Below are 23,289 nucleotides of genomic sequence, written 5' to 3'. Positions count from 1 at the left end.
GTCAGGTAAACAGTTTTGGTGTTAGTTCGTTGTCCTTCATGGTTGGTGTCGGAAAGGGGGGAGTAGAGTTTCAGCGTATCCTGCTAAGCAGAATGGGGAAAAGGTGTCATAAGAAAGTATATTCTTTGTTTTAGGGAGTTTGGTAAGCTCGGAAGGGGGCATTTGGTAGGGTTTGTGAAATGAATAGGGGGGACAGTGGTGCTTTGTCAAAGCAGACTGGAAGTTCGGGAAATAATAATCAGAGGGACGTGGAGAAAGCATGACTAGGAGTACTTCTGCAGGTAACAGAAAGACAGGGATCCTGTGAAGATGTAGTTTCCCACGGCAATGGGGTTTGGCTACCCAATGGGTTTACCATAGGTGGAGGGGTTGTTGGTTTCTGGTAAGGAAGATTCATTGGGCTGAAGGGAGGTAAATTTGGAATAGGCTATTAAAGCCTCAGGGACTTCATCGTCCTCTGCCCCGGGGTAATAATGCGTCTCACCTGGGGCATTCCCCCGAGCATAACCCCGGGCTCCCCTACCCTCTTCCACCCCCAGGGTTGGGATCTGAAAATGCCAGCCCTTCCCTGGCCCCCTGAATAAGTGATTCTTGGGTCTAATCGGGAGCACACCCTTAGGTTTCTCACAGCACCATCATCCAAGTAAGGCGTAGGCTTGTACCCGTCGAAACAGGACTGTGAGCGCTGAGGCACTGTATGATGCGCTGCATGAAGCAATGACCGAACTTCCACGAGCATCACTGAGATAATGATTTTCTAAATAAGAGTGAGTCTGTGGCTTGCAGTTAATGACCACAGAAAGGGCAGTAGGGCAGGGCTAGTCAGTAACGTGTCAAGCAAAATGAGTGCCGTTTAGATGGCTTGTGTTCCGAGTTCATGGCAGCCCTGTGTGTAGGGGGATAAATGCACAACCTTTATCCAAAGTACGATTTTTTTTTGTAATTATTCATGTTTTAACTGTCTGCTTAATTTGTATTTCTTTTTTGAACAAACTGCTGGTTGCAAGAAATTAGTCCTGCCAAGTGTATCCATAAGCTTGCAGGAGAGATTCTGATCTTTTCAACCGACCGTTACATAAAGTTTTATCAGTCTGAACTTTTATAAACATTATCCAAATACATCACCTACGAGCATTAAATGTTTTTCAAACTAAGTCTCTTGAAATTCAGGTGATGCAGAATTTGGAGCACTTGCCCAATTTGATGGATCTAGACTGGACATCAAGATGAACAAGTACTGTCACATTTAAGTAATTTTTCCTTTCAGTTCCACAGATTACTTTTTTGCAAGAATTCTTTGTGGGTCAATGGGAATGTTTCTTCTTTATATAACTATTTTAACTGTACTCTTAGTCCAGAGATTCATAGTTCATTGACGTTACTAGTCTAGATGCAACTTTCGATGCACCTTCTGTTTCGTTCATTCATGCCAGTTAGATGGCTTGGCTGGTGACGCACTCTCAGGGTAGATCTGCAGATTGCAGGGATGAGTTTTTTCCAAATACAGTTCAGTGCTATATCCTTCCTCTCCTTCAGTGAGGTATTGTACAAAAAGACTGTATCTAAAAAGTTGCATGAACAAACTGGTATAGCGAGTGGGTGTTGCGGGGGACACCTCCGCAACACCCCGCTCACTATACTTTACAGTATAGTGAGTGGGGGTTGCGGGAGAAACCCCTGCAGCCCCCATAAAAGAGATTAAAAAAAGAAAAGGACCCTGCGGCGCAGGTTCCCGATCACAGAAGTGAAAGGGAACTGGCGCAGCAGGGACTCAGCGTAAAGAAAAGGGTAAGTGGGGTTTGTTTATGTTTGGGGTGTGGGTGGGGGTGTGTTGAGGGTGTGGGTGGGGGTGTCATGGGTGTGGTGTGGTGGGGTGTGGGTATGTACGTATGTTCGCATGAGAAAGGTGCAAACTCTTAGTGGTTCACACCTTTCTCATGCAAACCTTCCAGCCGCGACAAAATCGGCCACGGTCGGATCACGTAGATCCTTCAATGATACCTAATATATTATTATTGCATCATCTGGAGTGGCCTTCTGTGCCCTCGCTCTCTTTTCTAAGGACCATGTAGCTTTAGCCAGAGCATTCAGCCTGGTTTGCACTGCCAAAAACACGTCTTCTGCTTCCCCAACCCTCTGTTCCACTCCAGTGACCCAACTGCAGTTGTAAGTAGGATCCAGGATCCCAAACCCAGGTACGCACAGTGTGCACTAATCACTAAGGTTGTGTCCATATGCAGAGGACACACACCCAGCCACCACTGGCTTCACCTTCATGTCCCGTACAGCACGCCTAGATCTCATTCCTCAGTTGCTGCGTCCTGTCTTCAAAAAGTGGCCTGCGCCTTAATCTCCTGTTCAGAAGGCACCCACACTGCACAAACCAGTTTCCACAGGTTAGGTAATCCAGGTTCGGATCCACCACTTCACCGTCTGTCGATCGGACGTGTTGGCTTTTCCCTCAAGGCCGGATCATGCCCTCCCAATCATACTGCTGGAGCCAATGCATGTTTTACCTTCTCTTTATTGCTCCTCCTTACAACTGCCGTCCCTCCTCTCCTGCCCCTCCCATTCCCCTTTTCTCTCACTTCCTCCCACTGTTCTGTGTCCTCCTCTCCTTAAAGGGGCTCTGCCCTTTATTCACTCGCAACACCTCCCCCTCACTTAACATGAGAATTCCCGACCTACATTTGCTCAATAAGCCGTTGGGGTCTCTTTGTGGTTCAATAAGGCCTGCTCGGTTGCTCGCGGGTCTCCCCCGCATTTTTCTCATTGCATTGTTTCATGTGTCTCTTCGCTCTCTGTTTCCTCCATCTCGATCACTGTCTCTTTCGTTAGTTCATCTTCCTCTAGGTATAATTCGTGGAAGAGGGAAGTCTGTGACATCATTGCACTGTGGTCCTTTGTCGTGGCTGTCGCTGGTTCTTTGTCCCTTGTCACTAGGATGGTATCTGCCCATTATGTCCCGTCTTGTAACTTACTATCAGCCTGGCATTGACTGCAGTGAGAAGGCATTGGTACGTGGTCCTTTCTTGTGCCAGAATTGTCTTTATTGTGCTTTTTATTTCTTTTCCTGCTAGATTGATAAATATGTCGCTTTCGTTTGGGCGGTCCTGGATATCTATCGCACCTACAAAGTCTTCAGATTCCTCAACGCACTCCTCCCACCTTTGTACTTGATCATGACGTGGGTTGAGCGTGAATGGGTCGGGACATCTCATGAGGCTGGAGTGGGATGTGGGACCCAAGTTCGCGCCAGGTGGCGTTTCCATTGGGGTCATTAAGGCTCTTTCTGTGGTGGCGTGGTGTGTGTTTGCTTTGCTTTGTGGGGTTACTGGCGGTGTTTGAGTTCTAGGTGCGGACTCGCCGCGCCTTTTTGCGTGCTCCTGGCAGCGGGCTGCTGTATTTTGGTCCCATCTTCTGTGTGGCCCTGTGGGTGGCGGTGTGCCACTCTTAGTGTCTGTGGTGGGGCTTTCGTACTGGTAATTTCCGGTGGCAGGTGCATGTTGATTTCCTGTTGTTCGTGCTCTCCTGTGAGCGTGCAGGCTTTAGCGTGCTTTTATTGGGGCTGGCCTGCAGTAATACGTGGTCAGGTGGGCGTTTTCCGTATGTGGCGGTGAGGGCCTGCTGTCCAAATTTGGTGCTCTTCGGTGGTGTTTACTGGGCCACGTACCTTGGCGGCTGGCTGCTGTGCCGCATATCAAGGCGGGCAGCATTCGGTCTGCCCACTCTGGGCATGTTGGTATTGTATTAATGTTCTCGAGGCATGGGCGTGGCAGCATTAGGATTGTGCCGTTTTGCCTCACCCCGTATTATGGGTTGCGGCTGGTCCGTTGCGGTGGGGAAGGGTCATGGGGGTCCTTAACGGCTCCAGGCCGTTCTGCTCTCGTCTTCGGGGCGGCCTCTTTCACTTGCCGCAACAGTCTTCCCTTGCTCACCAGGTCCCTGTGTTGGCTGTCAGGAACTGCTGGGCTTTTCTCCTCTGTGGCAGTTCTCTTCCGAATACTGAGCCTTCCCGCATGTAGCTGCAAACTGCTGGGCTCCTCTCTTCTGCATTCGCTTCTGCTCCGGCGTTCGCAAGCAGCTGGGCTGCACCTTTCCTCACTCGGGTTTGCAGGGTCGTCAACGTGCTGTCTGCAGGGGGGTCTGCTGGGCGCACACGTCCCTCCGATGTGTATTTCACTAGTCACTGGGCCACCGGGGCACGGCCGTCCTACTGCTGGGCATAACGGTCCCACCTCTCCTACTGCTGGGCATACCCGGCTGCTCATTGCTTCCTGGACCTCCCCTTCTTCTGTGTGGGCTGCTGGGCTTCCCACGTTGTTCGTCCGCGGTTCACCGGGCTCTTCTGTGCTTCGACACGGGCTGCTGAATTACTGCATCTGGACTGCCGGATACCTACTGGGCCCCTCGCTCATTTACCTACTGGGCTCATTCGTTGTACCTCCTCCCCAACACAGGTTCTCGCCGCACTCCCTGGGCTGGCGTCCCTGGTCCTCAGTTGGGCTTCGTCTGCTCTCCTGCCGCTGTTCCCTTCTGTGCAGGGCGCTCCTTCCATGGCACTGGTGGTGCTCGTTTCCCTTCGTCGCCAGTTGTTGGCTTTCCCTCAAGGCCGGATCACGCACTCCCCATCATACTGCTGGAGCCAGTGCATGTTTCACCTTCTCTTTATTGCTCCTCCTTACAACTGCCGTCCCTCCTCTCCTGCCCCTCTCCTCCCCCTCGCTACCCTCCCACTGTTCTGTGTCCTCCTCTCCTTAAAGGGGCTCTGCCCTTTATTCACTCGCAACAGGACACAAGACCAGGGAGACCTGAGGCCTGAGGCTGGGTACGCTGCTTCCGACCTCATTGTCCAAGCATGCCACCAATTGCTCGGCTCTTGGCCTTACCCACAACCGGCCACTGCATCGCGCCTCCAGCTCCTCCGCCATCAAAGCTGCCTCACAACTGCCGTTATACCAGTCTCCCAGGCCATAGACCGCTGTTTGCACCAGTCTGGCCACTGCACTTTCCCCAGCCACTGGCATGTGTTGGGGGTTGGTCGGGACCCCCCAGTGCCTTCCGTAAGCCCCAGACACCGAAGGACCCACTCGGAGACGTCCTCTCGGTTCGGGCTTCCCGGTCGCTCTGACGCGGCCGGGAACGCCCCGTTTATTTATGTTGAACGCGGCGGCGTGCAACGTCACGCCGCTGCGTGCACGCCTGGTCATCGGGCAGCGCCACACTCCTCTTTCCAGGAGAACAATAACAATACTAGTACTAGACACTGCAATCCAAATCAACATGAATACTTAACATTTTACGAAACCCCATGTTCAAAACACCCCTTTATTGACATCCACCCGTGTCCCCTTACTTAACAGTTCTCATCATCAGGGCAATCAGCCAGGTAACCCAACACGTAATCGCTGAGGTGAGCAGGTTTCCCTCGCCCAGCCCTCTTGGGGGTACCTCCTGCTCACCTCCGGCACGGGTGATCTGTCCACGGGCATGCCCCGGGCCGGGGACTCAGGCAGACTGGGTGTTTCTCCTTCGTCCTCAGGGATCTCTCCTGGGTCTGGATCAGGAGGTGGATCAGTTCTTGGATCCCGCAGTTTCTTGAAGAAACTCACATTGCGAGTTACCGCAGACCGGCCATCCGATGCAGTCACCATGGATCCCCCACTGCGATGACGTCCAGCGGTTCCGGCTCATACGGTAGGGAGAGCTTTCCATGGGGATGCCTATTTCGAATGAGGACCTAATCGCCTGGCTCCAGCCGCTGTGGGCGAAGCCCTCTCCGAATGTTATCTTGCTCGATCCTCAGCCGCCGGTCCATCTCGACCTGTTGGTCGTTAATCACCCCAGGTTCTTTCTCTCCTACCTCCGGTAGCAAACCCAGAGGACACCGTTTGAAAAATGCCTCAGCCGTGGCCACTCCAGTGGATGCATGTGGCGTGGTGCGGTACACCCTCAGAAACTGGTACAGGGCTCTCTGGAGTGACTGCCCCTGCCCCTGCCCCTGAGCAATTCTAAAGATCTTATTTAGAGTCCTCATGAGCCGTTCTGCTTCGCCATTGGCCCGGGGCTAGAGGGGCATGATCTTCCTGTGCACCACCCCAAAGCTCTCCATCGGCTCCGAGAAGCGTTCGCTCTGGAAGGGCGCCCCGTTGTCCGTGCACAGCGTGCGTAGGAAACCATGGGCCGCAAACACCTTTTCCACAGCCACCACGACGTGCTCAAATGCCACAGAGTCCACAAACTCCACCTTGGGGTACCTAGAGTACTCGTCGACCAGAACTAGGAAGTGGGTGCCCATGGTGTTGGACCCAAAGTCCGCATGAACAATTTCCCAAGGGCGCGTCCCCCTAGGCATTGTCTCTATGGCAGGTTCACGCTGCAGGGGAGATGCCGCCTGGCACCAAACACAGGCCGCCACAAAGTCATCCACCTTGCGTTCCAGCTCAGGGAACCACACCTTCAGCCGCAGGCATGCCTTGGTCTTGGCGGCGCCCTGATGACCACGGTGTGCCAGGGCGATTACCTCGTCCACCTTCGACTCAGGCACCACAATCCGATCTCCGCATAGCAGAAGGCCAGATGTTGAGAACGATAACTCCTCCTGGACTTTTCATAATTGCTCAAGTCCGGTCCTGGCCTCCTGAGTGTTCCCCGCCAGAGCCTCCAGCACAGACTTCCAGGAGCCCTGTTGCATCGAGTGTCTTAGGATTCGGAAGCACTCATCTTGCGCTGCAGCTGCCTCCAGTTCCTGGAGAGGCATGGCTTTCGGCGTGGCTGCCTCCACCACCACCCGGACGTGTTCTTCTGCTTCTTCTGCACAGGCGTCCTGGTCTTCATTTCCGGATGCCCCAGGGTGTCTGGAGAGATAGTCGGCAGCGTTGTTCGCCCCTGGCCGGTATACCAAGGTGACTCCATATTCCAAAAGGGCGAGCATCCACCTCTCATTGTGTGCCGGTGGCTTGGAGGACGACCCTGCTAGGATGGGAAGCAGCGGCTTGTGGTCTGTCACCACCGTCACCGGGCATCCAAGGACGTAGAGCCGGAAGTGCCGGCATCCCCACAGTACTCCCAGTGCCTCGCGTTCGATCTGCGAGTACCGCTGTTCTACATCGGACAGGGCCTTTCTGGCATATGCCACCGGGCGGACGCCCCCACTACCGTCAATCTGTGTTAGCACAGCGCCCAGGCCGAACGGGCTGGCGTCGATGATGATCTCTGATGGTAACGCCGGATCGAAAAACGACATGGTGTCTTCCGCTGCCAGGGCACCCTTTATGTCATCAAAAGCCGCCTGTTCTAGCGGGCCCCAGTTCCAGATGACATCCTTCCTGGTCAGTGCCCTGAGCGGTTCCGATCTGGAGGCCAGATTTTTAATGAAACGTCCACAGTATGTAACCATGCCCAGGAAACTTCGCACCTCAGACACGGACTATGGAGGCTGCGCCTTCTTTATGTCCTGCACCTTCCGGGGATGAGGAGATACCCCCCCTCCTTGAATACAAAACCAAAGAATTCTATCCATGGTCGGAGAAATTCACACTTCTCTTTGTGGAGGATGAGTCCCAAGGATTGTAGTCTTCCGAACGTCTTCGCCAACCGCCTCAGATGGTCTACCTCTGTTCTTGCAAACACCAGGATGTCGTCGCTTATGTTCAAAACGCCCTGTAGATCAGCCAGGGAACCCCGAATGTTCTGGAACACCTCCGCCGCCGAGGACACACCAAAACTCAGTCTCTTATAGCGGTATAGCCCTCGGTGTGTCGTGAAGGTGGTAATGTACCTCGACTCGGGGTGGAGGACAACCTGGTGATAGCCCGCTCGGAGGTCCAGTTTCGAAAAGAAACGAGCGCCCTGTACCTCCGCAATGATGTCATCGATCGTCGAGGTGAGGTGTCTCTCTCTCTCTCTCTCTTAATGGCCTTGTTCGGGAGCCTCATGTTGACGCAGATTCTAACAGCATCAGGTTGTTTAGACTTCCGTGCCACCACTATCAGGGACACCCAGGGCGTCGGGCCCTCAACCTTTTCTATAATGTCACAATTGACCAAATTGTCCAGCTCCTTGTCGACAAGCTCACGGAGGTGGAACGGTACCCTTCGATGTTTCAGGGCAATGGGCTGCACCAACTCATCAATGTGTAACCTCACTGGGTCACCGGCCATCTGCCCGATCCCCTTGAACAGTGCGGCATACTTCTCGAGCAAGTCATTAATGTCCTCTAAATAGACAGAGTATGCGAAGCTGACGATGCCGAGGGCCTCTGCTGCAGCACAACTTAGCAATGTATTGGTGCTCACCGGTGTCACGTAGAATCGTGCTGCGATTTGGAAGCCCTCATGTTCTACCTTTGCCACAAACACACTGTCCAGAAGGATGGGGTCAACACCACCGAAGGCAAAGATGCAGGCCTTGGGAGCAGCCAGCTTGGGGGCCTGGACCATGGCATCATAGTGTCCACGGGCCATTACATTCACTGACGCCCCAGTGTCCACGAGGACCGGGACTGGACATTGGTTCACCTCGACCACGCACCTTGGCTGTCTCCTGTTCTTACTTCTCAGGATCCCCACAATCGAGACAAAGAAGTTGTTCTCTTCCTCCTCTTCTTCTGCTTCCTCCACCTGGGCATCCTCCTCAGTCTGATCCACCTGAGCGACGTTGGATGGTCGACCCTGGCGATTGAGACTGGATCGCCCCGTGCCCCTCGGTACCAGCACCGGCATTGCTGCTTTGCATACCCTCGAGAAATGATCCGGTAGCCCACACCGTCCACAGGTCTTTCTAGCCGCAGGGCATTCAGCTGGGTGGGGCAGGTCATACCCACATTTTTGGCAGATTTCTCCTGCCCTCCCGGCTCGATCCCGGGGACTGCTGCCAGGTCTTCGGGTGCCCCTGCCACCTCGCCACATCACACATACCTCTTCGGTCTTGATGGGGCGCGACCCGGCCTCCATTCTAGCTGCCCTCGCCTCCGACACCTCATGGCACCTTCCCAGTTCAAGGATGCGCTGAAGCGTGATTCCAGGCTCCCTTAACACCTGGCGCCTTAATTTGCCTGATGAGCAATCCTGGATACGCATTGTCCTGATCATGTCCTCAGCGTCACCCCAAACGCAGGCCAGCGAGAGACGCCTTAGGCGCCCATAGAAAGTGTCCAGAGTCTCATCGTCTTTCTGTTTGGCAGAGAGCATGACAAAACGTTCATAATCCGCATTGGCGAGAGGCAGAAAGTAGGCCTGCAAAGCGGCTTTCGCCTGATCGTAGGATCCATCCCCTGGCGGAAGCGATTCAAAAGTCTCTTGGACAGATGGACCTGCCGAGTACAGCATAGTTGCCAGCCGGGTGTCATCATCCACCACCTGGGCAGCCCGAAAGTACATGTCCAGGCGGTCCACCCGCCTCCTCCATCTGGGCCCCAAACTGGAAGGTGGGCCCGATACATCAAACTCCGGGATGGGCTGCAGAGCCGCCTGTGCACGTACCTGAGCCATAGTGTGGGGGAGGGGGGGATCTGCTGAACAACAGGTGCTGCCACAGGCTGTGCCAGAAGTAGAGGACCCTGAAGACCTGCCTGACCACCTGGAGGCTGTTGTGCCGGCTGCACTGAAGGCAGCAAACCTTGAGGTGCTGCTGGCGCACGTGGAGGCTGCTGCACCGCCGCTCCGTCCTGGTCCTCAGTATCACTCATCAGTTTGAGCGCACAGGCACCCCCAGCATGGAAAACAGGGGCCGCAACTCAAACACCAAGTCCAAATACCTCCAGCCTGCACCATTGGAGAAACAGCTGCTGCACCACACCTCTGTGATGATGAAGAGGATGAAAGATCAGTGGGGCCACCAGTCTGATGATGAAGATGATGAAGAGAAGCCTCAGCTTCCAGCTGCTCCAAAAATTAGGACAAGAAAGAAATGTGGGCTATGCAGGCCCAGCCATTGTAGCCCTCCTTCTTGCTAACGCTCGACGTAGGAGACCCAGGAAAATGTAAAATCACCAACTGGGCATAATTACATGCCTGCTGACAGGATTGCCAAAAATTAGGCCTGGATGCACTTCTCAGCTCAAACCGGAGCTCAGAGAAGTTTCACGGCCTGATTCACAAAATGGCCGCCAGCCGCGTGGGTAACACACGGCCTGCGTGCCGGAGCGAAGTCTCAAGACGACCTTGCTGCAATAATAAAAAAATTGCCGGTCAAGTCACCGCCGGGCCCAGGCATTGTTTCCCCCACTCGTTGCCACTGTTGGGGGTTGGTCGGGACCCCCCAGCGCCTTCCGTAAGCCCCAGACCCCGAAGGACCCACTCGGAGACGTCCTCTTGGTTCAGGCTTCCCGGTCGCTCTGACGTGGCCGGGAACGGCCCGTTTATTTATGTTGCACGCGGTGGCGTGCAACGCCGCGGCGTGCGCGCCCGGTCATCGGGCAGCGTCACACTGTGTACCATACTGCAGGCTCCGAGTCCGGTGTGGCAGCCGGAAGGGGGCCCACGCCACCAGTCTGGCAGACTTCCGATTAGCATCCCGGTGAGAAGGATCCACAGCCCCAGGCCTCCGCATCTCTCTCCCTTTCCTGTCCCTGAGCTCCGTCGAGAGCACAACGGGTTGGCAGATCCAAGATGGCGCCAGTGCCATGCAGTCATCCACCCCGTTGTCGTACCCGAAATACATGGCCAACATCTCTCAAACTCCTCTCAGGCCTGGTCGGGAGACTCCAAGGGTTTACTCACCTCAGTGGGTATCAGTACGGGCATTAGGCAGGATTTTTCAGGATGTTCTGGGGCGCTGAAACTGACCTCCGAAAACATCTGCTCCACTCTGCGTCAGGCCACACCCCTCCTGGGTAATAATAGTGCTTTGGCAAAAGCGATTTATAACAAATTATCTTCTGGCAGTCTGTATGCTTGTGTCCAAGACGGGCACAAAGAGCTTATGCAGTATATGCAAACTGCTAAATTAGTCACTGCAATTATTTAAAATTGGTAATACAGAGCAACCTGTGGAAATGTCATTTGTTTTAGTTTGCAAGCGTGTGAGCGATGCTACAGAGAAACAAACTGTATGTGATTGCGTAATTTTAGGCGATTTATACTGCAAACATTGTGTTATGTTATCTTATAGATCAAAGCTGCAGAGAGATTGATTCCCTGCACTCGTTTATGCTGATTAACTTCTTTTTTTTTTTTTTTTTACTTTACTAGGTATGTAAATACTACCTTTGTGAGTTTTGTCCTGCTGAACTATTTACTAATACACGTTCAGATTTAGGTAAGTTATGCACATTTATTTTCTTTAATTGAAATTGTTATCACTTTATATTTGATTTGTTTAAAAAATTTCTTCAAGCCTTTTTGTTGCAGCTGTATTCTTCTTGACCTTGAAAGCAGTCATTGGTTAATCTTCGTCTCTATTGTCATAGTGTCTGTATTTCATGACATCTAGTTTTAGTTTCGCCTTAATCTTTAGGTTGGGTCAATCTGATGAATACAACGATATTAGCAAATGCCTGCTGATGTAAAATTAATGAATACCCAAGTGAGGCTAACAGTAGGATGTTCGTAATATCGCCTGTGTTGGACTAAAAATGTTGCTGTAAAAAGCACTGAAATTTCAGTTGACTGTCTTTCTTTTGGGTAGCTTGGCAGAATTAAGAGGGAGCCCTGCAAAAGGTGGTATAAGATGCCAACAGTTTAAGCACAGTGCAAGTCAGTCATGAAGCATGTGGGGATTTATTTTTTAAATATATAATTTGTATAAGGTGCACTGTACAGCAAAAAGTGTTTCTAGGCGCCCCAAGGCAACAAGGGGGTGGGGGAACAGGGGATATAAACAACAGTAACGGTCCTACTAGGATTTGTGACATTCGGATCGTGCAAGTGCAGAAACGGAATGTGCACCGGAGGTAGAGGAGTGGCCCATGGGCTAGGCAAGTGCCAGGGGGATGCCAAGTGAGGACCACCATATAAGTCCGAGGAAGTGGGGGTGGATCAGGCGCAGGAGGTGTACCCGTCCCACCGGGGGCATGGCTGGTAGGGGGGTTCTGGGGGCCTGTTGCTTTGTGTGACTCATAAGTGAACCAGGCCGCCAGTCACAGCGGCAGGAGGGGACAATTAGCAAGGGAGGGGGAAGGAGGTACAGAAGAGCAGGGTCTTCAGAAGCTTCCAGAACTTAAGTAGGTCCGCCTTAAGTCTGAGAGGGGCGGAGAGGCCATTGCAGAGGGAGGCACCTGTAGAAGAGAGGGATCTACCTCCCCACTCCCCCCCCACCCCCTCTGCTTGTCTAAATGTCTGATCTGCAGAGAGTTGTAGCTAGAGGACCGAAGGGAGGTTTTTAGGGAGAGGGAGAGAGTTGGATTTAGCAGGGTCCCAGGCCCCACACGGCCTTGTGGATGATGCAGAGGGTCTTGAATATGATCCTTGCAGCCACCGGGAGCCAATGGAGAGATTTAAGGGCTGAAGAGATTATGGGGGAGGGAGTCTCCAGGGCAGAGGAGGAGGTAAGCATAGCATTTGAGGCTTGGAAAGCAATGGTGTGGGACATGTTCCACCCCTCAGACGATGAACCTCCTTGAAAACGGTTGCCTGGATTCCAAGATGGCCGCCGAGCAGGGACTACGTGTGTGAGCGGTGCTCCGTCTCCCGGCTCGGGCCGACTCAATAAAGCCAGATAATCTATGCTGGCGTGGCCTCTTGGGTAACAGGAATCATCGGTGGAGAAGTTCTCGAGACGTGAGGAGAAAGAAAGAGAAGGCGAGCGCACACATTTGAACTGCCTACGCTTCGAGCTGGCGCCAATGCACAAGGCAGGGACACAACGAGCACTGCACACGGATTCCAGACGCTAGCGGAATCCGGAACCAGGAGCATATCAGAGTGTCCATCGAGAGGTGAGCAGAGCACCAACCCGCGGATGCAAGCTCGGGGTAGCCCCCACACTCAGAAGAGCAGGCTCCCATCACGACCAACGGGGAGCAGTGGAGGAGAGATGCACCAACACAGCCTCGAAGAGAGCCGCCACCAACAGCCGAACGGCACGCCGGGCGGCCCCCACCAACAGTGGCAGGAGCCAACACAAGGAGAAAACGAGGAGAGGAAGTACTGGAGAAGCGAGGTGAGGCCTGGAGTCGAGCGACCCCTCCCCTGACTGCATTCAGCGGAGCGGGCCCCTGCTGTGTCCGCCCTGGGAGCAGCGGGAGCCACAGAGAGGCCGGAGCAGAAGAGGATCCCTCCCAGCGGGGTGTGTTGGACGCCCCGGTGAGTCCAACAGCAGAGCCACCTGTCCCGTGCCCCATGCACGGAAAGGATATTAAAGGGGACACGGCCCCGGAAATGATGGAGTCCCGGAGCCCCGAGAGAGGAGAAGATACTCAAGGGGGGGATGGGGGGAGAGAGGGGCAGGAGAGGAACTCCCCCCCCCCCCCCCACCCCTCCCCCCAGTCTAAAATCAAGCCGGCGAAAGAGGCACATAGGAGGCGACACCCGTAAGACAGGAGGTGAGGAGGTACTTAGGAGGACACCCCGGGAGGCACAGGCAAGCGGTAATAACATCAGATCACTCCAAAAGAGTGGGACATAACCTGGAGCCCACAACTACCGAGTGCTAACAACGGTGGTGGGGGACAAGAAAGGAAAAAGAGCGAACCCCACCCCCCAATCTCCCCTCTACCCATATATATGGACTCTTTAAAGCCGGCATCTCAACGACGCAAACACAAGATGGCCTAGAAAGGATCTAAGATCCACCAAAAATAAGACATATCACCTAAGCGGCACAGGAAGGAAATGCGGCCTCGCCCCCTCCCCCCCATCCCCTCAAGAGAACCACCAACAAACTCACAGACAAGGAAAGACATAAAGAGGGGAAAACAGAGGCGCATCCAAGAGCGGCTAGGCCGCATTACTACTACAATATACCTAAAATAGTCCTAGTGAGAGAGGACACGAAGGTCGCGGTACAGCCCACGTGCAGAGCAGAGCAGAGGCAGCACACATGTCCAAATCCAGGGGCCGGCAATCATACGCAACAACATCTAAAGGGAAGCAGATCCAGAACCTGGCACTACTCTGGGGAACAAATGCGCAGGGGCACTCGAAAGCGACCACTCCGAAGGACAAGGAAGAGCTCCCAAGTGTTGAAAAGGAATGAACCGATATGGCCACTAAAGAAGACATGAGAGACTGGTTCAAAGAATTCCAGGACCAATTCATGGCCTCAATGCATGCACAATTCGAGACTATGAAGGGCGAACTGAAGCAAACAGTGCAAGAGCTGAAACTAGACATGGGCAAACTGGAAGAGAGAACTGATATATTAGAGAGAGCAGTACAGAACATGGACGACGAAACCCAACAATATGCAGTAATGCAAGAACGCCTGGCCAGAATTCCGCACAACTTGGAGATACAATGCGAAGACTTAGAAAACAGGTCTCGGAGATCAAACATACTAATTAAAAACATGGTAGAGTCGGTTGAAGACAAAGGGCCTCATTACGATTTTGGCTGTAGCCATGCTGCTATTGGCGGCATGGCTGCCGCCAAAATCGGGTCCGGGTTCCCAGAATGGGGAATTACCGGGCCATTCTGAGTTCAGAGGGCCCGGTAATTCCTCCCTCCAGGAACCCTGGCCCGGACCTTCCCCATTCCCATTTCAGCCCCCATAGGGCTGAATGGGATTGGGGGAGGGCGCTAACAACGGGCCGATTACGACTGGCCCGTTTTTGGCTCCCTTTACCCCTCGCGGGAACCGCTCTGCACGTCTGGTGAAACCAGACGTGCAGAGCAGGTCCCGCGAGGGGACCTCGTAATGTAGCCGAATGGTGTTAACGGGTCCGCATCCTTTTGCGGCACCCGTTAACCCATTCCGCCACTCTTGTAATGAGGCCCAAAGACCTACAAACCGCAGTGCAACAAGTATTTAAAGACATAATCGATGAAGAATAATAATCAGCGATACTCAGAGTCCATAGAGTGGACCCGTGACGCAAGGGGGAACCAGGAAATCGCCCCAGAGATGTGTTAGTAGCAATGGCCTCGTATACACAGAAGGAGCAAATCCTACGGAAAGCAAGGATGCTGGATCAGATAAGAATGAATGGAGTTAATATTCAACTATATCAAGACTTAGCACAACCAACTCTCCAAAAGCGCAGAGAAATGGCACCAATCACAAATTAACTCGCAACAAAACAAATCCGCTACAAGTGGACTTTCCCATTTGGCCTCTTGTTCACATGGGAGGGTGCCCAACAGAGGATAAACACGTGCGAGGAAGGCCTGAGAATCATGACTGTTAGGCAGAATCCTGTGCAGTGCCCTTAGGGACCACTACACACAATTAAGACTACAGGTGGCAATACATGTTTTACCTTTGGTACAAGCCTGTACTACTATGTCAGAGTGGTAGCAGTGGCGGAGCAGCCAGGCTTATCTTAAGAGTATATGAGCAGTAGCAGAGATTACACAAAGGGACCACAATTACTGTGACTCGAGCAAACACTGACTCAAGGTTTCAGGTAAAAAATAGAAGTACATTTATTTTTAAACCATTGGTTATAAAAAAAACACTTCTATTAAACTCAAATAAAAACCACACATTAAATATACTACAACTAACCAATTCACTTTGTACAGTAAGTCTCAAGGTAAGTACCCTGTGTTTGAATGAAACAGTGTTATGAACAAAGCACGTTACCGCGAATACGATTGCGATGACTTTTTGACATTTCGGTCTACTAAATAAACGCGTATCCGTGACATCAAATGCTACCGGGGCAAAAACACACTTAGCCCCTGAGATACCCAGAGGGAGTTGGAGACAAAAATCACAGGCAATATTTTGGTTAGGCAGGCAGAATCAAGATACACTCAGAGACAGGAGTTCAAAAGTCAAAGGGCCGGAGCCAGGGTCGAAAGACACCGGGACCTGTTGCCGAAGATCACACAATCAGACAGTTCACGATTCCACGTAGCCAAAAGTACTTAGATATTGTCAATGTTCGGAGCAAAAGTTATAAGAAGGAGGGAAGACCAGGGCAAGCCTTGGAAAACGAAGAAAAGGGATTCACCCAGTTTCCTCAAGCAGAACACAGTACCTTGTTCCAATGGTGCAGCTTGTGCCCTGGCAGTTGTTCCTGTTGGTTTCCCGCAGACCCACGATTCCTAGAGCTTCGTTGTGAAGGAGGACGTCTGAAGGGGGTCTGCACCACACATGGATGAAGCCGGCAGCAGCGACAAGGAATAAAAGGTGCGCTCCTTAAAAACAGGAGAGGCTCTTCAGGTGGCTATCCGTACCACTACAGCAGCGTGCAGTGATTTCGACCAAGGAAGAGGATCCTCTGGCTATATGAGCTGGTTATCCCCACCAAGCTCAAGGGCAGAAGACTCAGGACTGGATTTTCTCTAAGTCGTTGAAGGGAAGATAGCTCAGGACTGCAGCAGGGCTTCACCGGGACGGGGTAGTTGCAGCAACCGTCCTCTCCGGTTCTCTTCGGTTCCTTGTAGTTCCAGTGGCGACTCTCTGACTTCTAGCCCAAGAGACCTGCCTTTTATGCGAAAAAACACCATTCACACAGCCTGGCTGTCAATCACCCAGCAGAGGGGTTGTCCAGCCCGGACAACTACCCTGGCCAATCATGACGAAGTGCGACTTGGGTTTCCTAGGATACCCTGTGCAGGGGGTGACTTCACCCCTCCCTCACATTCAGCCGACCTATACACCCAGGCGCCTTGAGGAGGGCTTCTGAGCAGAAGCCCGCCAAAAGACAGTGAACAAAGAAGGCAAACTTAGTTTGCCGCGCAAAGTAGAACACAAGAAGGACTTTAACAAAAAGAAATGGTGAATAAACCCAACCAGAGCCAAACGAAAGATGATTTGGTCAAGCGGGTTTATGTTCGAGGCTAATATAATAGCCAAGAACAGTACCACGTTTATCTAATATAATCGCGGTAGAAAAATTAAGGTAGATACCACTGCCACCAGCCAAGTCTAAATGTTAAAAGAGCGAAACAATGCTCTAGGAGGTACAGATAAAAAGGGATACAAATTAACCCTTTCCAGTACTCCATGGAAGATGGGGTGTACTGGATCTGTGGTAGATTGACTAAGGAAAGTTAATGGTAACTTCCCCCTTTTCTGGGGGACGGTAGTCACCTCAGAAGAAATGGAGTCGAGGGAATTCTCAAAGACAACCCTGTGCCACGGCACTGAAGGTGCTGTGATGCACAAAAGAAGGGGGCTACTGAAGTGGTGTACTTAAGAGTCCACAATCACAAAAAACAGATAGAAACACATAGCAAAAGACAGGTAAGAGAGGGGGAAAAGCTCTCGCTCTTAACCAAGTGGAAAAAAATAAACTCCAGAATTCCAGCAAAGCTGCTGGGGGACTCACTAGGTGAGGGAAATTAGCCATAAATGAGAATTCTCCCTAACAATGACTATACAAGAAGATTCGGAGGGGAAGGTGTGAGCCGTAGAACCCACAATAGGGTGGAGAGCCCCGAGAGGCTGGCAAACCATAGCATCCAAAGATAAGCGCGCTCCCAAGAACCAGGAATACAAGAAGCCATCTTCTCCATCAAAACAAAGAGAAACTTGACAGAAACCACCAATGAAACCAATATGTTTATACAGGAAAGGACGCAACCGCCGGCAACCACATACAGCAGGCTAGTGCCGGGAAGAACAGAAGGACCATGAAAAACCTTAGGTGGGGTTTAGGACCCCCCACAACCAAGTTTTACCTGAGTTTGTGAGGGCATGGTGCGAGCGGCAACATGCCCAAGTGATCATAGGGCCCAGAGCCCTCCTCAGGGATGTTATGGGGGGAGTTAAGGGAGTTGTTAAAAGGGAAGTTGGGTAGGGGAAATACACCAGAAGGGTAAAGACCCAAGACGTCAGATCCCGGCGAGACATAAGACAAGAAGACGCACATAAAAGATGGGGCTGAAAATCCTCACATATAACATCCGAGGGTTAAACTCCCCTGTAAAAAGAAAGAAGGTGGAACACTACCTGCACAAAGAGAGATTTGACATCCTGACGCTACAGGAAACACATATCAAAAAACAAGAGAAAGGGAAAACCTGAATCAAGGGATGCGCACAAGTCCTCCAAGCAAATGACTCGGAGAAGAAAAGAGGGGTGTTAATATACGCCTCCAAGGAACACTAATGGACAAACGAGGGAGATACCTGTTCGCGAATGTACTAATCGAAGGCTTCCCATTGACAATAGCAACAATATACGCCCCCAATGCGGGCCAAGACGGATTCATAAGGGATAGCATAGATAAACTAGAATCCTTCGCGAAGGCCGAAATCATCCTAACTGGAGACTTCAACATTGCATGGGACCCCTGTACAGACCGAACAACCTCTAGGCACTCGTGGCATGGTACACCTTCAAAGGCTCTGCAGAAAGCTATGACAAAACTAGCCCTAGAAGACATGTGGAGGAAATTTAGGGGGTCGACCCCCGGGATACACTCACTTCTCGAATGTACACGGCACAAGTGCCAGGATAGACTACATCTGGACATCCTGAAGCCTGCTGGGGATGATCTGTGAAATAGAGGTGAGCCACATCTCTCTGTGGGACCATCCCCCCCCTCTGGATATCGCTCCCCACCATTCGCAAACAAACACGCCTATGGAGATGGACGCTACCGGGAGAAATTCTACAGGACCCAGTCATGAGAGAGACCATTAGGGAACGAACGGTAGAATACTTCAAAGAGAACAATACGCCGGACATAACCAAGTCAACCTTATGGGAGGCCTTCAAGGTGGTGATACGCGGACATATTATAGCGCTTATAGCACAAAGAGACAAGTTAAACAACAAGTGGGAGGCCGAATTAGAAGCAAGGAGCACGGAACTGAGAAGAAATGGCACACAACAACTCATTAAAAGTAAAAAGAGCCTACAGACATATACAGGGCTAATTGGAGGCCCTACAGACCAAGCGAGCGGAAAAACATCTCCTACACCTGAAGCAATGGTACTACATGAATTCGAACAAGGCTGACAAACTACTGGCCCGACAGATATGGGGCAAACAACAAACCCAATCGATAAAAGCCCTGGGGGACGACCGAGGCCAGAAATGCAACTTAACAACCGAGATATGAATGATCTTCAAGCAATATCACCAAATACTATATGCCACAGAGAATCCAAGAGACGAAGATCAGACCGCCTATCTGAAAAAATGTGACACTGCAGACAGTGACGAAAGAGGAAAAGCAAAGACTAGGCGAATCTATCACAGAAGAAGAGGTGGAGGAAGCGATACGGGACCTACCAAATAATAAAGCATCGGGGGCAGATGGGTTTACTGCACAATTCTATAAAACATACATAAGAGAATTGGCCCCGATCCGAACAGAATTATTCAATACCTTTAAAAACTATGCAAATATCACTCCATCCATGAACGAAGCGAAGATCCTATTATTTCATAAACAAGGAAAAAACCCAGAAACCCGAAGTTCATACCGCCCCATTGCGTTGATAAATTTGGATGCAAAGCTATATACCAAAATCCTGGCCAAGAGGCTCTCGGAAGTGCTCCCCAAGTTGATCCATCAAGACCAAGCGGGATTCATCCCCAACAGAATGACCCATGATAACATCAGACGGATCACCCATCTGATAGAAAAGACAGGTCACACAAAATCAGCGGCCATACTGCTAGGGCTCGACGCAGAAAAAGCGTTTGACTGAGTAGAATGGTCATTGCTATTCCGCATCCTAGAGAAAATGGGAATGGAAGAAGAATATATAAAAATGATACGGGCAAACTACAATACACCATCAGCCCGGGTAGCGGTAAATGGGGAACTCTCAGACATTCTCGAAATACGAAGAGGCACCAAACAGGGGTACCCACTCTCCCCACTACTGTACGCAATCTTCTTGGAACCATCCTGCAGAAGATCAGAGAAACCCCAGAAATACAAGGGATCGACATGGGGGGGAGGGACAACACACAAATCGATGGCGTACGCTGACGACATGCTGCTGGCACTGTCCAATCTGAAGAAATCCCTTCTGGTCCTAATGAGAGAAATAGAGACCTATGGCACTATATCAGGGCTAAAAATCAACAGGCAAAAATCCGAAATCCTAATTTTAGCAGGTAACAACGAAGAAATCCATAACCAAGCAGCGGAACTACAACTAAAAATAGCAAAGAAAGGGATCAAATACCTGGGAATAACTAATGAACAAAATAACAAACCTCTACACAGAAAACCCCTGGACCTATTAGAAAAGACCAAAGGGGATCTGGAAAAGTGGAACCCTCTCTCAATTTCATGGTGGGGCAGGATGACAGTAATAAAAATGACGGTCCTGCCCAGATTGTTATACACCTTCCAGGCGCTCCCCATCTGAATTCCTCCTTCCTTCTTTAAAGCCCTTACAAAGGCAATAATGGCGTACATTTGGCCGAAAAATACTCCGAGACACCAGACACTTACAGCACAAAGAGAAGGTGGGGGGTGTGGCTAAGTAGGTATGCAGTGAGGATGTTAAATCTGGGAGCTCCCGCCGATCCGACATCATCCTGCCCTGAAAAGTGATATTGAGCGTGCAAGATCCCAGCAAAAATACACTGCCGGGCGTTGGAAGACATCGGGCACAATCGAGCGCAAACGAGAATCTGGCAGAATAAGCAGCCGCGGAGATACACAGAGGATAGATCAAAGCAGCCGGAGACCAAGACAACAAAATGACGGGCGCCGCGAAGAAGGAACAAATCTAACGCAGCGCCGAACATGCAAGATCAGCGGGACTGCGAAAGAAGATATGGTGAGCGTGTTACACAGGGAGCTAAGGAGCCAGCCCAAGCACCGAAGACAGGTTACATAGCGGGACCCGCAGCAGGACCATAGAAGATAAGCAACGGAAGCCACCTGTGGCCGCAGACAGCCTCATGCAGGAGACACAATAGCAGCGGAGGCGGCCAGGATACGAGGAGTCCGACGGCGGTGAGCCGCTGGGAACAGACCACTGACACTCACAGGGCCATACTGGAAAGGAAAACGGGAGCAGCTGTGGATCGTACCCACGGACCAAGGCAGATGTAAGGAAGGAGAGCACGGAGGTGAGCGCAACATAAGATCAGAGAAGTGAACCTGCCTTTAACGGAACAGCCCGACGCTGCAATAACGCACCTTGGTACGATGGAGAGGTGCAGCGCTGGAGCAAAACACTAAAGAAAAGGAGCCCCTGATGTGCAGAGCGTGGCGGATCTGATGACTGTTCGCCCACGAAAAGACATACAGCACAGAGCAGATAGAGGCAGAGGACCCGAGGCTGAGACGGAATCACGCGGAGAGCAGCTCCCCCCCCATGGCACACAAGCCATGTAGCGGTGAGCAACAGTGATCTGCGCTTGTAAGAGAGACATCTGGCCTTTGGGGAGTTCTCCTATACTACCTCTTGCAAGCCGGCAGGTGGCAGTGAGTGGACATAGGACCATCGGTGTGGCCTGCCAGCCAAGAACCGCCGAAGTTGGGGGCTAACAGGGACAACAGGACAGGAGGAAGATTATGCCAGAGAGTAGATGCCGTACAGAGGAGCGACAACAAGCAGGTGTAGATAAGTGCAACGTGCGGGACTCAAAGGCAACGGTAGACAGGGAATGAACTCAGCAGGAGCTCCACCCTGCAAGGACAGAGCTGACTCAGCACCCAGAGAGCCACCTCTCACCCAGGCCTGGACACAAGCAAAGCATCGCAGCAAAGGCGTATGTAACGGTGCTGCACATTGCGACACTGGATAGCGTTTGGCAAACAGCAAGAATCAGGAACGCCCAGCTAAGCCCTAGCAATAATGCAGGCAACCACACTGAGAGGCATGCCAAATGTAGAGGTGGAGAGAAGCACCACTACCCGCAAGATAGTCAACACAAGGAGACGTAACCCACAGAACTCGGTGGAGCTACGAACTATAACAACTAATCTGGGCCCAGAAACACAGGCACTGTACGGTGCAAGCAGAACGAACTGTAGACAGGGGTGAACTGAGATACCCTCCCTCCCCCTCGAAGGAATAAGTGGAGCGGGTGGAACCTGAACCTAGGAACATAGACACTACATCGCTGTCTCAGGGTGGATAGGAGATAAGAAACTCCAGAGTCTAAGAAATCACATCGGACTTCTGCACCGAGGAGGAAACACCCTACCCCCGGCCGACACAGAGGACAACCCCTCAAACAAACCTAAACACTGGGCGGGTGGGCACAAGCACGCGTATTGGACACTCCACCCCGGGTCGCCTGGAGGTACGACATCTGAACACACTGCGATGGCGTCTAAACTGCCCAAGACTAAGGGGAAGCAATCCACAATAGAGGAATTCACCAAAACGCCACAAACAGCGGAGGGAGCCAGGAACAAAGAGAAAAACGTGCAGGGAGATGCATCACCAGCATGCAACGATCAGCGGATCCTAGAGGCTATTGCAGACTTGAAAGTGACATGGGAAGCGAAACTGGAGGCAAAAATGACCACACTTAAAGAGGCGCTAGAGTTTAAAATTGACGCAGTACAAGTGGATGTAAATTTACTGAGAAAAGATGTAAGATCAATAGCAGAGCGCACAGGCGAACTAGAGAAGGAAGTGCAATCGAACACAGCCTCCTGCGCGTCGCACACCTTGGAGATCCACGCACTGAAGCAACAAGTAAGCAACCTGGAAAACGGGGCTGAGGAAGCGGAGGGACAGGCAAAAAGAAACAATATACGTATTGTGGGACTACCGGAGAGAGAGGAAGGGTCAGACCCTACTGAGTACTTTGAAACCATGCTATTGCTGGAAATAAAAGGAGGGGCGCTCACCCAAGGATTTGCGGTGGAGAGAGCACATAGAGCTCTGACAAGAAGGCCCCGCCAGGAGCCCCCCCGAGGCCGATCATCGCCAAGATACTTAATTACAGACACAGGGAAAGGATCTTGGAATACTTCCGCAAAGGAGGAACGATACAATGAGCTTCTGCGTCCATCACGGCGTAGCCGGACTACACACTCCAAGTGCAAAGACGCTTGAACTTTGGTACAGCAAAGAGGGGACTGTGGGAAGCGGGCTACAAGTACATGCTAATGTACCCGGCAGAGCTGAAGGTGTTCTGTAAGAACCGAGCAATATTTGTTGAAACCCTGGAAGATGCGATGGAGTGGCTGGATGCACAGAACTGCCCAATGGAAGCAGCTGATAAGGAGAGCGGCACGGACGTGTGGGGCACTAGCTCCAGAGACAGAGGTGCTGTATATGGTTGTAAGTCAAATGGTC

At 51.7% G+C, this 23,289-nt stretch overlaps 1 protein-coding gene across 2 annotated transcripts in view; it reads left to right on the top strand.

The window, feature by feature from the left end:
• Window positions 1–23,289, top strand: part of LUC7L3 (LUC7 like 3 pre-mRNA splicing factor) — a 986,884-nt gene that overhangs the window by 184,897 nt on the left and 778,698 nt on the right. For both annotated transcript variants that reach the window (XM_069654911.1, XM_069654912.1), the window contains exon 2: window positions 11,193–11,259. In XM_069654911.1, the coding sequence (XP_069511012.1) occupies window positions 11,193–11,259 (67 nt within the window). The remainder of the gene's footprint in view (window positions 1–11,192; window positions 11,260–23,289) is intronic.

The sequence above is a fragment of the Ambystoma mexicanum genome, chromosome 3q (assembly GCF_040938575.1).
Source record: "Ambystoma mexicanum isolate Mex_15411 chromosome 3q, UKY_AmexF1_1, whole genome shotgun sequence".
Classification (NCBI taxonomy): Eukaryota; Metazoa; Chordata; class Amphibia; order Caudata; family Ambystomatidae; genus Ambystoma; species Ambystoma mexicanum.
The sequence above is the reverse complement of the archived record's forward strand: the minus strand, read 5'-3'. Positions and strand labels throughout refer to the sequence as shown.